A 16715-nucleotide genomic window follows, 5' to 3' on the forward strand; every position below is an offset into this window, starting at 1 on the left:
GGAGGGGGGGACATAGGAGAAAGAAAAGAAGCGGCAGATCAACTGGTCTAAAAAGGAGGTCTATTTAAAGGCTAGAGTATACAGATGAGTTTTAAGGTGAGACTTAAATGCTTCTACTGAGGTAGCATCTCGAACTGTTACCGAGAGGGCATTCCAGAGTACTGGAGCCCGAACGGAAAACGCTCTATAGCCCGCAGACTTTTTTTGGGCTCTAGGAATCACTAATAAGCCGGAGTCTTTTGAACGCAGATTTCTTGCCGGGACATACGGTACAATACAATCGGCAAGATAGGCTGGAGCTAGACCGTGTAGTATTTTATACGTAATTAGTAAAACCTTAAAGTCACATCTTAAGTGCACAGGAAGCCAGTGCAGGTGAGCCAGTACAGGCGTAATATGATCAAACTTTCTTGTTCTTGTCAAAAGTCTAGCAGCCACATTTTGTACCAACTGTAATCTTTTAATGCTAGACATGGGGAGACCCGAAAATAATACGTTACAGTAATCGAGACGAGACGTAACAAACGCATGGGTAATGATCTCGGCGTCTTTAGTGGACAAAATGGAGCGAATTTTAGCGATATTACGGAGATGAAAGAAGGCCGTTTTAGTAACGCTTTTAATGTGTGACTCAAAGGAGAGAGTTGGGTCGAAGGTAATACCCAGATTTTTTACAGAGTCACCTTGTTTTATTATTTGGTTGTCAAATGTTAAAGTTGTATTATTAATTAGAGGTCGGTGTCTAGCAGGACCGATAATCAGCATTTCCGTTTTTTGGCATTAAGTTGCAAAAAGTTAGTGGACATCCACACTACAAGTGTTCACACTACAAGTGAACACTTGTAGTGTGAACACTTGTAGTGTGAACACTCTCTTAAAGTGGATCATATTAGTCCTCTGTTTCACTTATTGACTTCATCATTCCATCATTTAATTCCACATACTGATACACTGAAGGTTTTAAGTCTCGTGGCCACTGATCGGCTCCACCTCAGGCTGTGTTTTTTCATGTGGAGAGTGCTCTCGGAATGTTGAAATTGTCACTTAGACGGATGTAAAGAATTGTTTAGCTATGAAAATATTTGATTTATAACGGGGGTCGGCAACCCGCGGCTATTTAGCGCCGCCCTCGTGGCTCTCTGGAGCTTTTTCAAAAATGTACAAAAAATGGAAAAAGATGAGGGGAAAAAATATATTTTTTGTTTTAATATAGTTTCTGTCGGAGGACAAAAGTGACACAAACCTCCCTAATTGTTATAAAGCACACTGTTTGTATTAAACATGCTTCACTGATTCGAGTATTTGGTGAGCGCCGTTTTGTCCTACTCATTTTGGCGGTCCTTGAAGTCACCCTAGTTTGCTTACATGTACAACTTTCTCCGACTTACTAAGACGTGTTTTATGCCACTTCTTTTTCCGTCTCATTTTGTCCACCAAACGTTTAACGTTGTTCATGAATGCACAAAGGTGAGTTTTGTTGATGTTATTGACTTGTGTGTAGTGCTAATCAGACATATTTGGTCACTGCATGACTGCAAGCTAATCGATGCTAACATGCTATTTAGTCTAGCTGTATGTACATATTGCATCATTATGCCTCATTTGTAGCTATTTTTGAGCTCATTTAGTTTACTTTTAGTCCTCATAATTCAATGTATATCTCATGACACTATCTGTATGTAGTATGGCTTTTATTTTTTTGCGGCTCCAGACATATTTGTTTTTGTATTTTTGGTCCAATATGGCTCTTTCAACACTTTAGGTTGCTGACCCCTGATTTATAATGATGATTTATACTATAATGCTCACTTATCGCAGTCGACCAATTAATGGCGATAAACGAGGGATTACTGTAGTAGATTATTCTGAGGTTTGAATGTTATTGGTGCAGTTATACATTTCACAAGATCCACACATTTAAGTATGTGTCATTTTATAAACAATACATTTTAATAGTGTTTATTAGACTGCATGAAAATTATAGAAAAAAACAATGTGAAATACATGTGTAACAAACATTTAACATGGAAGACTCTTGTTTGGGAAGACGGCCATGAGCAGGGGGGGGGGGGGGGAGGAAGGGGAGAGCCTTTCCTAAAAAGTGCCGTCACCCACAACTTTTTAGAGGCGGTATAGTACCGAATATTATTCATTAGTATCGTGGTACTATGCTAGTACCGGTATACTGTACAACCTTTGTCCTACAACTTGTTGGCGTGTGTTATCTGTCACCAGGCATCATATCAGCCTGACTGGCAGGGGGGGGGCTTTGATTGGCTAAAAGGTGAACTCATTGTGAAAATGTTGACCATTCATCAGCCAACCTTGATCATTTTTTCACAGGCCACCACTGTTATGCTTAAAGAGGCACTGGCTGTGATTCTTGGCCCGGGTCTTGTTTTCTGTACAAATGACACACAAAGAAAGCTTAAGAGGTGTTTCAGCATTTTCACTCCATGGTAGGTGAGCTGTGGAAAAGCTGAACTAAGTGCTGTATTAAGTGTGCTTTTTAGCTGAAGTGCTGCTGGGATCAATTGCTGGCTTCTTGCAGCCTGAGGGGCCAAAATACCACCGCAAACCACTGGCCCCCCAGCCACACACCACACAGGGCCACAATACCACCTCAAACCACTGGCCCCCCTAGACACACACCACACAGGGCCACAATACCACCTCAAACCACTGGCCCCCCTAGACACACACCACACAGGGCCACAATACCACCTCAAAACACTGGCCCCCCTAGACACACACCACACAGGGCCACAATACCACCTCAAACCACTGGCCCCCCTAGACACACACCACACAGGGCCACAATACCACCTCAAACCACTGGCCCCCCTAGACACACACCACACAGGGCCACAATACCACCTCAAAACACTGGCCCCCCTAGACACACACCACACAGGGCCACAATACCACCTCAAACCACTGGCCCCCCCAGACACACACCACACAGGGCCACGATACCACCTCAAACCACTGGCCCCCCTAGACACACACCACACAGGGCCACAATACCACCTCAAACCACTGGCCCCCCTAGACACACACCACACAGGGCCACAATACCACCTCAAACCACTGGCCCCCCTAGACTTGTAATATTTGACTATTAACAAAAAGGATCGCGTTTGAATTTAAATAGCAGAAAAATAACATGACGCACACTCCCCTCCACTGGGCAAACGGCATACTGCAGCTAAACATAGCGGTTCATTGAGGCGTCTAAAGCAGGGGTGTCCAAACTTTTTCCACTGAGGGCCGCACATGGAATAATAAAAGCATGCGGGGCCATTTTGATATTTTTCATTTTCAAACCATAACAAAATATATGGATTTTTATAATTTATTTTACCTTTAGGGGTCCTGGGGACCATAAAGGGTCTCAGTTATTAAAATGTTAAAAATAAGTCCCCCCTATCATTATTAATTTTTATTTAACGCTTACAATAAATCTCTATATCAACTTAAAAAATAATAATAATAATAAAGGTTTTATAGCATTTCTGTCAAAAACAACTTTGTTTTTCATAGTTAAACTGAAATATGCAGTATTTAGTAATTAGAGCCCTAAAAGATCAATAATGCAGGACACCATTATTTTAATCGTTTTATATTTTTGATTAATCACAGTGAAAAGATAAATAAAATAACACTAAATATATTTAGAATCCAAAAGATTTCCCACTCAGAAAGTGATACATTTTTATTTGAGGTTTTTTTTTTACTTTCAACACTTAAGTTACGAGATCAACTTCAGATATTTCTGTCAATTTCACGTTTAAACTATTATTTTGTTTGTTTTATGCTCTTTTGTCAAAGAAAACGTTTATGATTTTATATGGCAACTACACACTACACACAATTGACCACTAAATGGTAACACCCCAATAAGGTTTTCAACTTGTTTAAGTCGGGGGTCCACCTTAATCAATTCATGGTAAAGATGGTAAGGATTCATGAATTGATTAACGTGGACCCCGACTTGCTTAAGTCGGGGTCAATTGTACGGAATTTGTACTGTACTGTGCAATCTACTAATAAAAGTAGCAAACAAATATTTTTTTACATGGTAAAATAAAGACAAAAGAAAAAAACAGCCTCCGTGGCAGCTTTGTGTCAACATTGCAACTTTTTCTCGATATATTTCAACTCATTCCAGTATTTTTAATGTTCTTTTCATGCTATTGCAGGGGGGCAGGTAAACAATTAGTTGCGGGCCGCACTTTGGACACTCCTGGTCTAAAGTAATCATGTTGTGAATAGTTTAGTTATTGATATCGTTATTTGATGTTACTTGTTTGTGTTTACATTATTTGCATGGATAAATAATCTCAGATGGGTTGAAACAAGGCGCTATGGTGGCTGGAGACAGCGACCGCCATTAAGAGTCCCTGAACGCCTCACGACTGTTTAATAGCTGGACCCGGCGTTTTCTGGCGAGTTTCTAAACAACATCGGCGTCTGGCTGTGCTTTACGTTCGCTCAGCGTTATGACTGCGTTGTTATTTTAAGTTAAGCCGGCATGTGAAAGTGTATACTGCGTGATTGAAACGCACCAAGTCTGCACTTTCTTTGTGGCGGAGGCCGGCGAGCGCTCCATTCGTAAGGAGCCAATAAGGGTGGCGCGTACTGGCATGGTTCAACCAATAGGCCAATCAGAGTGGCGCGTACTGGCATGGTTCAGCCAATAGGCCAATCGGAGTGGTGCGTACTGGCACGGTTCAGCCAATAGGGAAGCAGCTTGCTTGTCGCGATTCGACCGCGGACAGACACAGGAAAAGTGGGCCGGCGGGAAGCTAAGCTAATGTCCGTTAAATTGTAGCCGATTACATTTGGTATTTGCGGTGCCTTCTCACAATACAACATATGTGTATCCGGTGTGGAAAAATCTAAACGACAGAAGAAAATTGAGTTCGGGTGGCTAAAAGGTACATTTTGACGATTTTTTTTACAGAAGGCGCGCGGCTAAGTGGCGGCTAAGTGGCGGCAGTCCTGTTTGACAACACCGCCTTTCACCCTCACATTCCGGCTGTGTTGCTCCCTCCCGTTATCCGCTAGCACCAACTCCCACTATCGGTTACTTCTTCTTTACCACGGCAAAAAGGAGTAAAGTGGAAGCATGGCAGATTTCCTGGAAGATCCGTCGGTTCTGACGAAAGAGAAGTTGAAGAACGAGCTGACGGCGAACAATGTGCGGCTGCCGAGCGGCGAGCACAAGAAAGAAGTCTACGTGCAGCTTTATCTCAACAACCTGACCGTGCAGAACACTAAGAAGAGCCCGCCCGCAGACACCTTCTCCAGCGACGACGAGTTGCCCACGCCGGTCGTTTCCAACAAAAGCCGATCGGGAAGAGTAAGTTGACTTGGAATGCTCGCGACCGCGGGTGCCGATTTGTATGACTTTAATTACGCTATGTTGCCAAAAATGTTGGTGGAGAAGACCTGGCTCACAGACTCCGTTCTAATTCACCCCGAAGGTGTTTATTGGTTTCATTGGTTTCAGGTCAGGACTCTGCAGGCCAGTCAAGTTCATCTACACATACTTGCCAACCTTGAGACCTCAGAATTAGGAAGATATTCAAAAGACCCGCTGTGGGGGGGGGGGTTGTATATATATTATATATATATATATATATATATATATATATATATATATATATATATACACAGCTGTAATTCACTGAAATTAGACTTTAGACTTCCTTTTTATTGTCATTCAAATTTGAACTTTACAGCACAGATAAGAACAAAATTTCGTTACATAAGCTCAAGGTAGCGCAGTATAAAAAAAAGCAATAAGGTGCATATATACTTAAATAAATGTGTATAATTAATATATAAATATACATAATAAATAAATATATATAAATAGATTACTGTACAGATAAATATATTGCACTTTTTCACATGCGCCCACGTTTACGGATGTATGTTATATTGTCTTCTTTATTCCAGCGAGTTAATCCATTTTGGGGGGAGTTGAGGGTATAATTTAATTATGATGCGTTCAAGAGTCTTATGGCCGGAGGGAAGAAGCTGGAGGTTATGCTTCGGAGGCTGCGGAACCTCTTTCTAGAGTCCAGCAGTGAAAACAGTCCTTGGTGGGGGTGGGAGGAGTCTTTGCAGATTTTCTGAGCCCTGGAGATCGCAAAAAGCCTCTGCCTGACCAGGGCTCAGAAAATCTGCAAAGACTCCTCCCACCCCTACTTGTAGCTGAGATAGGCGCCAGCGCCCCCCGCGACCCCAAACGGGAATAAGCGGTAGAAAATGGATGGATGGATGGATAAGAGGAAGAGTTGTCCTGATGATCATTTCCGCCGTCCTCACCACTCACTGGAGGGACTTCCAGTCTGAGGCATTGCAGGCTCCAGTCCAGACAGAGATGATGTTGGTCAAAAGGCTCTCTATAGTGCCTCTGTAGATTGTGCTGAGAATGGGGGGAGGCAGAGAGCTCTGCTCTTTTCATCCCACGCAAAAAGTGCATGCGCTGCTGAGCTCTTTTTACAAGAGCTTCGGTGTGTAGGGACCAGGTTATATTGTCAGAGTTCCGCACCCCCAGGAACTTAGTGTTGCGGCTTGTGCTTCCTGAAGTCAACGATGATCTCCTTGGTCTTGTTTGGTTAGTGAGGCCTTCTCCACCAACATCAGTGTGTGACCTCACCAATACGCTTTTGGAAGAATGATGGAAAATTCCTAAAAACACACTCCGCAATCTTGTGGACAGCCTTCCCAGAAGAGTTGAAGCTGTAATAGCTGCAAATGGCCATATTGAACCCTATGTGTTAGGAATGGAATGGCACTTCAAGTTCATATGTCAGTCAAGTCAGGTGGCCAAATACTTTTGGCAATATAGTGTTTCATCTTTGGAAGTTAACACTCTTTCTGTTTAAGTCTGCACTGGTTGTAGGAAGTGAATGAAGAAACACTTTATGTCACGCAGAAAGCAACCAGAAAGACGGACAAGCCTTGCGTGGAGGTGGAGGTGACAGAACTCGGTGATGAAGACCTGAAACAGCAACTCTCCAAGTATGGTGTGGACTCAGGACCTATTTTGTGTAAGTGGTCTCATTTACTTATTTCACCATTTACCAGCTTAAGGCCCCAAAAGTGAAAATGGTTTCTTTCCGGGACAACTAAAACAACATAAAACATTTGCAAGAAATAGTGTGTGTGCATGATCAATGAAATAGCTTACAGCACAGGTGTCAGCACATCATTTTTAATAGCTGACTAAGATGAATGCAGCAATGTTCAGAGACATCCTGGATGAAAACCTTCCCATCCAACCTGATGGAGCTTGTGAGGTGCTGCAAAGAGGAATGGTTGAAAGTGCCCAAAGATAGGTGTGCCAGGCTTGTAGCATTGTTTTCTAAAAGACTTGAGGCTCTACTTGTTACCAAAGGTACTTAAACAAAGTATTTAGCAATGGGCTTAAATACTTGCGTACGTTTGAACAAATATGCAAACATTTCTACAGTTCGTTTTTGTTTCTTCAAGATGAGGCTGAGTGTACATTAATGAGAAAAATAACTTTTTTGATAGTAGCACATGTCTGCAATGAAACCAAGGGAAACATTTGAAGAGGTCTAAACACTTTCAACACCCATTGTATATTAAATTATTATTCACTGTTCTACGGAGCCCTTTGAGGGCAGCTGTAAATCTGCCATGTGGCCCTCAATGAAAACGAGTTTTCATCCAATGTTATTTTTTTATAACAGTTGTACTAGAGACATAAATATGAAATGATTGTACAACTATTTGCTTAAATGGGAATTTGAATAAAATGTTCCTTTTGAAATATTAACTGGCCTCATACATCACATATTCCAAGCCAGAGCATGATTTAATTACAGCAGGAATGTCCACCCAGGCCCGCATACTGAAAATTAAAAAAATGCGGGGGGCCAATTTCATACATTTTGTACTTTAAAGATGCTAAAATTAATTCAGTAAACATCAGTACAGTATATGCTAAGCTAATTGAAAAAACATTATCTTAGTTTTTGTGTTATTGATGATAATGTAAATAGCTGTTACCCTCAATAATAAATAAAAATTACATTTTTAGAACATGTCGAGGGCCAATTAAAAAAAACAAGTTATTGATGAAATATGTCCCCCAAGCTGCACTGTGGTCACACCTGGCTTACAGCATTAACATATAAGCCACAAAAACTAACTGGGAACCCACTTTGGGTCTTAAACCTAAATTTAGGAAGAGTTGACTTAATTGTAACTATATAGTTGGGACACCCTTACTGTAGTGCCATAAAATTCAGTAAAAACATTGAAAAAGTGCTTTAATTTTGCATAAAATGTTTGTTAGGTGCAAAACCTACCCTCAGTTGAATAAATTAATTAAAACAAACTATATTAAACAATAGATACATTAGTTTTAGAAACTAGTATAGCAAAAAATATATTAAAAAAAGTGTTTCTTGAATTTTGGAAGACATTTAAAATTGTCTACTTAAATCTCGATGTTACCCTCTATCCATCCATCCATCCATTTCCTACCGCTTGTCCGGGGGTGCTGGACCCTATCTCAGCTGCATTCGGGTGTAAGGCAGGGTACACCCTGGACAAGTTGCCACCTCATCACAGGGCCAACACAGATAGACAACATTCACACACTAGGGACCATTTTGTGTTGCCAATCAATCCATCCCCAGGTGCATGTTTTTGGAAAAAATTCTTATTTGTTACTTTGATGTCCGCCGCCAAAATCTGTTCAGCTTCAACCCGGAAGTTGTACGAGAGGAAGCTGCAGAAGCTTCTGGACCAGCCTCCAGCTGAACCCGAGGCTCCCGTCGATGTCACAACCATCCCCAAAGCCGACACCAACCAGAATGGCAACACAAACTCTGACCAGTACAGCGACAAAGAAGACGGTGAGTCCATCATTTATGACAATATGAAAACAACCGCCATGTTTGTGTTGTGACGTCATGTTCTGCTTCAATGTTTGTTTTAGAGGAAATGACCACAACTGATCCAGAGCCTGTTCCCGTGGTGGAGAAGCCTGTGCGTAGCAGAGGGAAGACCCCGGTGACTGTCAGGACCAGTAGCAGACGACAACCCAAGGTAATTGTGGCACTAATAAATAAGCTGTATAAAAATGTCCTGATGTATATTTAATGTCCTGACAGTCGGTGGGGGAAGTCGTCAGTGAAGAGACTTCCAAGAAGAGCAGCGAGAGTGTTGTCGAAGACATTCTGGCCAATGAAATCAGCACACCTACAGGCATCAGGTAGTGTGAGAAGAAATTTTGCTTGTCTATACCTTTGTGTCTTCAGAGAAAGTGTTTACAATTACACAACAGTCATTTTGAAAAGCTAGCTGCCAATGTGAAAATGTTTTTGTTTTTTTATCATTTACATGAAATCAGGTTTCTCCGCCCTTGCTTGTGAAACTTCATGGGCAAAGCTGTTTGTCTTTTTTCTCACAAAGGACTACTCGGACCCCTGATCTTGTTAAAAGCTAAGCAAAGCTGCAGTAGTGTGTTGTTGGATGCACACATTTTTTGCAAAGGTGTACTTTTGACCGTTTTATAGTCAAGGATACCATCTATAGGCATGGCTGAGAGTGTGTAGGGACTGACCTTAGAGCTAGTCCACTTGTTTCCGGTATAACAACTCCCCTTTCACTGAATGCCGGACTCTAACTAGACTATTTGTATTGTGCTGGCCCTCCTGCCCTGGCCTGCGTTCACACTGCAATCCATCACTTTTATTCTGCCCTATTACTGTAATTTCTCTGTCTTGGTGTACTGTTTCTAGTCTTGTTTAAAGTCATTCTGATTATATATTTTGTGCAATGTTGCTGCTGTGATTAATTTCCACAAGAGCGGCAATCACATTAATTAGATGGCACACCTTTTATTCCACATTCGAATGTTATGTGCTGTGGCTTTGTATCATATTTCTAATATGAAGTGTGTCGGTTATCATGACTCTAAAGGAGCGGTCACATTCCAGTTCTCCTATGACTCGGCTATGTTACATAGGTGAATGGTATTGTGCCGGGCCCTCTTCCAATCATGCCAAAAAATTGTATTGGGGTGAGCATTTGCTCCTTTGCATAGGACACCGACTCCTAAAACAAGCTGCTCCAAACAGAGCTGTTTATAAAGTTTTTTAAAGGGGAACTGCACTTTTTTTGGAATTTTGTTTATCCTTCACTATCTTTATGAGAGATAAAAAGACAAACGTTGTTTTTTTCACCCGCATTCTAACATGTAAAAAATGGCATGTTCTTGGTGGCTAGCAATCCAGCTAATGGGAGCAATCCATTCTAAATTAAATAACTTTTAAAATGCATTCAAAAACCATCAACGATACTTCATTTATGTTGTGTAAGACATGCAACTGGGGATAGGTTGATTGGCAACACTAAATTGGCCCTAGTGTGTGAATGTGAGTGTGAATGTTGTCTGTCTATCTGTGTTGGCCCTGCGACGAGGTGGCGACTTGTCCATGGTGTACCCCGCCTTCTGCCCAATTGTAGCTGAGATAGGCGCCAGCGACCCCAAAAGGGAATAAGCGTTAGAAATGGATGGAACATGTATAATAACAAACTGTACAACATTGTTATTGTAAGAGTGAACACTGAGGAACTCTTTTTCTAGCGTACTGACACATCTGCGTGCTACGGTATTACCTGTGAAAGCTAACTATGGCAAGCGATAGCTAGGTTCTACGTCAACAGGAAACATGTTTGAGTTTGTTACACACAACACTGTGATAGAACACCAATCTGTACTGAGTGAAAAACATGAACAATCATATTACAGTATGTGTAAAGTATTATTTCATGTTTTGTTTGTACACAGCTAGGCAGACTTTATGTAGTGTAGTGTACGCTGATGTGCTGCATGTATCATGATCAATAGTATAGTCACTCACTCCAGTACATTTGGTCCAGTTGATGTGGGTAAGCACTCCATTAATTTGGCATAGCTCGGCTCAAAGTTAAAATTTGCAGCGTGACCATGTCACACTCTTTCGGCTTCTGTCTGCTTCAACGTTTCAGCCTCTTCTTCTTGCTCACTTCTATAAGCAGCAGGTCATCCTCCCTAGATTCAGCTTCAAAAAGATAAGGTTGTGAATCTTTATTTGTCAAAAAACAGTCTTCTTCGTTTTGGGTTGTGAAGTTGCTTTAGAAACTTTGAAGGCTACAACGGTGACTCCCAGTAGTCGCATCTTGCAAGCGTTTTCATCATCTTTAAAATCTTAAAGAAAAAAAAAGACGTGTGTTCTTGCCCCTCATAATGATTGTGAACAATGAGCAAAATCCCCCCCAAAAAATGCAGTAGCCCTTTTTAGTTTGTTCATTGTTTGTTTTTGGGAATATTTTGACACAAAGCATGTCACAGGTGTTATTAAAACACTCATGAACTGTTCTTAAAAATGCTTTCTGTTCTCCAGTGCGACCCGCAGGCGTCCCATCCGTGGGGCGGCCGGCCGACCAGTGAAGCCCAGCGACTACTGGCTGGACGAGTCCCTGGTGCAGCACACTGTGCTCACCGACAGCCGCTCCTACTCCGAGTCTTTCTCTCGAGGCATCCTCTCTGCCGCCTCTCCGAGCAAAGTGCCGGCCCCAAGCAGCTTCCTCCCCCTCCTGCTTAAGCTTTTGCTCCTGGTGGTAGTCGGCGGCTCGCTCTACTTTACCTACCAAAACCTGGATGATGCTCACATTAGTGCACTTCGGGGCCTCGTTGACGCCGTCGTGGTCCCGCTTCAAGATGCAGCAAAGAGCGCCGCCGCCTACTTGGGCCTGGGTGGCAAATAAAGGCGGTCTTCCGCCACATCCGCCTCCCTGCCGCCGCAATCACATGCAAACAACTCAGTTCACCTCCTACCTTTTACTTCCTCCCGCCTGGTGGGACAAATAAGTCACAGTCAATGGGATTGACGTTTTTGTGTGCAGATTCCAGCTTCCCCCTCATGTGCAGCAGGCAGGTACACCTAAACAGTTAGCGTCTGTTTGGCGGCAGCCGCAAGAGACTGATTTTAATGTCCATTTTTAACCTGTGAATTGTTGTCTTTTTGTGTATTTACCCCTTTGCCAGTAGAAGTGTGTGGAGAGGCCAGTTTGTCCTTGCATGGTTGTAGTTTTCCACGGCCATCATCTTGTACTCTGTAACGCCGCCCACCCGTATTTGTGTTTGTGCGCATGCGCCAGGTGCCACTCTGTGGGGTGCCTGAACGCCACGTTTCCAAGCAGTACGCCGTCGCACTAACGCCAGAATGTCTTAGCATCGCTGTAGATGTAGTTAGCTAGCGTGTCTGCATGGTGCTCACAGAGACTCAAATGGAGTCTGCTCACCAAACAAGGAGCATCTGTCTTGGGGCGACGCTCGTCTTGATCACAAGTCTCATTCTACCGTCTTTTTTTCAGTTTACATCTGGTTTTTAGTGCTCTTTAGTGCGTTTTTTGTTTACTTTGATTAAATTAGATTTCTGATCCTTCAGTCCAGGACAGGCTTTTGTTTGCAGCCAGGAGCCCACATAGCTCACCTCACGGCCAGACACGACAAATCCCTCCGACAGACTTTTAATCCATTTGAAACACCTTCAGCTATAAAATTAACCCCCACGGTTTTAACTCTCACCTGGAGCCAGGATGTGTTCACTGGGCGTGGAAATATAAACAGGGCACCTGTTTCTATTTTGATATTTTTCTAAAGTGTTTGACTTTTTATAGCACCCTTGAAGGGGGAAGAAGAGCAATATGTCCGCCACACAGCTGATTCTCCTGTTAAATTCGACATCTATCAAAGGATCCCGGTTCCCCACAATGGACACATGTCAATGAGTTATGTGGGTGAGGATTTTTAATCTGTTTATTTATGATCGTGTAGGCAGTCTATCATAAAATAAACGTCGTCGTTACCACATTGTTACTGCTCTCTTGTCATTTTCCACGGTCTACTGCTTAATGTCATGGTGAGTATCTTCTCAAAGAAGGTGTCTGCTTTTGATGGAGGTATTTATTGAGCCTTTTTCTCTCAGCAGGGGTGTTTGTCGTCTCAGGTCATCCTTGTAGCAGCTGACTCAGGTAGCGTCCAAGGGAAATCTTTTAGGAAGGCAGGTGGAGAGGCTTATGGACAATTAATTCCAGCAGGCTGTCGGCAACCACCGGAGCTGTGCCGCAGATTTTTGGAGACAAGTGGACCATAAGTAAGACTCATCTAGTTGTACACTTTGGACTGCTATTTTGTCAGGTGAGCTCAGAGATTCTATTATTAAATTACATTGTACTTCAATTGGAAAATTGTTTTATATGATCCAGTGAACACTATTTGGTCCAATAGTCACAATACAAAAGGCAAACAGTGATTTATACATTGTACTTCAATTGGAAAATTGTTTTATATGATCCAGTGAACACTATTTGGTCCAATAGTCACAATACAAAAGGTAAACAGTCATTTATAAAATGTTGTAAAGCAATAATGTTACATGGCCAACAATAAACATCTACTGTAGCACACTGATGTATAACACCTGATCATATCACTGCAAATAGGCAAAGGCATAATACAATGATCAATAGCTTGAAATGGCACATTTACTGTTGATTACCATTGTGTATAAATGTATATATATGTGTGTGTGTGTGGTTATGGTTATATAACATCTAAAAAAATTAACAATCCTGTAAAATAGGAGAAAAGTAATACTTGAGAACATTGATTAATTAGCGGACGCAAACATTAATATTCCATTCTGTTGTTTGTATCTGAAATACTTGATGATAAAACTGGCTCTTAAAAAATGTGTGGTAAATTCAATCAATCAATCAATGTTTACTTATATAGCCCTAAATCACAAGTGTCTCAAAGGGCTGCACAAGCCACAACGACATCCTCGGTTCAGATCCAACATCAGGATAAGGAAAAACTCAACCCAGTGGGATGACAATGAGAAACTTTTGAGAGGACCGCAGATGTGGGTGACCCCCCCCTCCCGCACCTAACATAATAGTGTGAGAATCCAGTCCATAGTGGAGCCAGCAGGAGACCATCCCGAGCGGAGACAGGTCAGCAGCACAGAGACGTCCCCAGCCGATACACAGACGAGAGGTCCACCCCGGATCCCAACTCTGGACAGCCAGCATTTCATCCATGGCCACCAGACATTTGTTTTTATTGTATAAATAAAATATAAAGCAAATACAGATATTATGGCGTAGTGGGTAGAGTGGCCGTGCCAGAAACCTGAGGGTTGCAGGTTCGCTTTCCACCTATGGACATCAAAGTCGCTGCCGTTGTGTCCTTGGGCAGGACACTTCACCCTTTGCCCCCGGTGCCGCTCACACCGGTGAATGAATGATGATGAATGAATGATTGGTGGTGGTCGGAGGGGCCGTAGGCGCAAACTGGCAGCCACGGATCCGTCAGTCTACCCCAGGGCAGCTGTGGCTACTGATGTAGCTTACCACCACCAGGTGTGAATGAATGATGGGTTCCCACTTCTCTGTGAGTGCTTTGAGTATATAACAATAGAAAAGCGCAATATAAATCTAATCCATTATTATTATTATTATTATTATTACTACTAATATCTTAAAAAAAAATCTAAAATAAAACATTTTACTACAGCTACTAGATCATGTTCAGTAGAGGCTGATTTAACACCAAAGTAATGATATAGTATGTTCTAATAAATCCAACATCATTGGACGGCATAGCTATGTTTGTTTTATCATTTTACCAGTAAATGACATGCATTTGCAATCATGTGTTACACCAACATTTAACATTTCAGCAATACATTTTTTAATATTTGTAGAATGGGTTGTAAAGAAAAAAACGTTTTGGTTTTTTTTAGTATGGAGTGACAGTTTTTCTTCTATTAACATTATTGAAGACTGCATTCAAGGGTTGTCCAAAGGAGCGGGTGCAGCTTATGGAGGCTGTGTTAAGAGATTACTGTAACTCTTAGCAGTCTTTCTTTGGTCCCTCTGTCAAGTTTGGCATGAGATTATTACGCTGTGTTTGGTGAGTAGGGAGGAGGAGTCACATGGTGACAGTGCCGCTGAGCAGGTAGACAGTGACACCAGGAGGTTATCACATGCCGCTGTTTGTACCTCACAGCATTGCAAGTAAAAAAATCACGTTCTTCTTTTACTCTGATGCCTCTACAGAATGAGAAGGCATATTGTTTAAAGGTCTCTGCCTCGTTTTTCTCTTTTTCCAGCTGTAAAATGGCGTCCACGCTGGAAAAGCTCCTCACCCCGATGTGCGGCGGTCCGCCCGAGCCGCCGAGAAATAAAGTGACAGTGGTGGGAGTGGGACAGGTGGGCATGGCCTGCGCTGTTAGCATCCTGCTCAGGGTAAGAGACCCACCCAGGTTGCTATCCTTCCGCGGTGATGGGTATTACAAGACGATGGTGAGGATGGTGTGTGTGCGTGCAGGAGCTGGCGGACGAGCTGGCACTGGTAGACGTGATGGAGGATAAATTAAAGGGCGAGATGATGGACCTTCAGCATGGAAGCCTCTTTCTCAAAACACCCAAAATCGTCGCAGATAAAGGTATCAAAAAGAGTTTGTTTATTCTCTTTGGTGGAAAGAATTGGAGAAAAATCAGATTAATCACAGTAAATGATTTGTTTGCATTATTTGAAACAACCCAATTTATGATCTAATCACTGACAATAAAGACTTGCGTTAATTTTCAGGTCACCATCTGCCATTAATGTAGAGGAACATTTACATGTTGTAATGAATCTGTCTTTATACATGATTATTGTCATACTTTTTTTCTGATTAATCGCACAGGTTAATGCATCGAATTTGACAGCCCTATTTATAATTGTTTTGTGTTTATAAATGTTGACTTAAATTGTCAAAATCTTAATTCAAACTGGTTCTTTAGGTCTTCTAAAATATGATACAATTTGTTTTTATTATAGCCAGACCTGTGTTATCACTTCCATTTGACGGTTTCGGCCTCAACTGTTGCTTCCTCAGAGGTTGTCACGAACCTGTGAGGGAGGCAATAGTTGTGGCCGAAACCGTCATAGCCAGTCTGGCTATAATAATAACAAATAGCATAGCCAGAAGTCATGTCCCCCCTTTGAACATTTGTTTATTTTGTCAAAATAATAATTAAGCTGTCAATGACTTTAATACTACTTGTACTCAAATACAGCCTATAAAAAGTGTGTGGCTGGATGCGTACATTGTGGTCATCACACGTTGATTAGTAACTGTTGTAATATATTTTGATGGTAATTTATTAAAAATATACTAGCGAAATAGTTATAAATTGGGGCAGTGAAATTATTATTTTAATAAATTAGATTAATCACACTTTGACATTTAGGTTAAACTTGATTAATCACAGCTTGCATGATTAAATTCACTTAGAAAAATACCCAAATATTGTTAACTCAAACACAGTTTTATTGTCAGAATGTCATCCAGGAACATTTTTGAAATACTTGCATACACTACATTTATTTGTGCAATCAGTTGTGTCTGAAGTCAAGACAAATTTGCATGAGTCTTAAATCTGGACCTGGTGACTGCCTGCGTTCAAAGGTACTGTTTGCAACTTCACAACAGTAACATTTTCCAAAGCAAAAAAACACAAATGGCTGGCTTATTTTACAATTAGTGGTTTAACAGAACACATTTGTTGGAAAATGGTCTGTATTTTTCACAATTACAAATTTGATGTCATAAAACATA

The 16715-nt window shown here is 41.7% G+C and overlaps 2 protein-coding genes across 3 annotated transcripts in view; both read left to right on the top strand.

Annotated features, from left to right (window-relative positions):
* Positions 1-4743: 4743 nt before the first annotated feature.
* LOC133563081 (lamina-associated polypeptide 2, isoforms beta/gamma-like) lies at positions 4744-12911 on the top strand. Its single transcript, XM_061917013.1, has 6 exons — positions 4744-5365; positions 6953-7067; positions 8751-8906; positions 8990-9099; positions 9165-9265; positions 11442-12911. Exons 1-6 carry the CDS (start codon positions 5132-5134, stop codon positions 11803-11805), a joined length of 1080 nt encoding a protein of 359 aa, XP_061772997.1. The 5' UTR covers positions 4744-5131; the 3' UTR covers positions 11806-12911.
* Positions 12912-13137: 226 nt separating this feature from the next.
* The window catches only part of LOC133563083 (L-lactate dehydrogenase C chain-like), an 11476-nt gene continuing 7898 nt past the window's right edge, over positions 13138-16715 (top strand). The window contains exons 1-3 of one of the 2 annotated variants that reach the window (XM_061917014.1): positions 13138-13240; positions 15219-15354; positions 15437-15554. In XM_061917014.1, coding sequence (XP_061772998.1) covers positions 15226-15354; positions 15437-15554 — 247 coding nt within the window. In that variant the 5' untranslated portion in view covers positions 13138-13240; positions 15219-15225. The other variant, XM_061917015.1, reaches the window with a different exon arrangement.

The sequence above is a fragment of the Nerophis ophidion genome, linkage group LG12 (assembly GCF_033978795.1).
Source record: "Nerophis ophidion isolate RoL-2023_Sa linkage group LG12, RoL_Noph_v1.0, whole genome shotgun sequence".
Classification (NCBI taxonomy): Eukaryota; Metazoa; Chordata; class Actinopteri; order Syngnathiformes; family Syngnathidae; genus Nerophis; species Nerophis ophidion.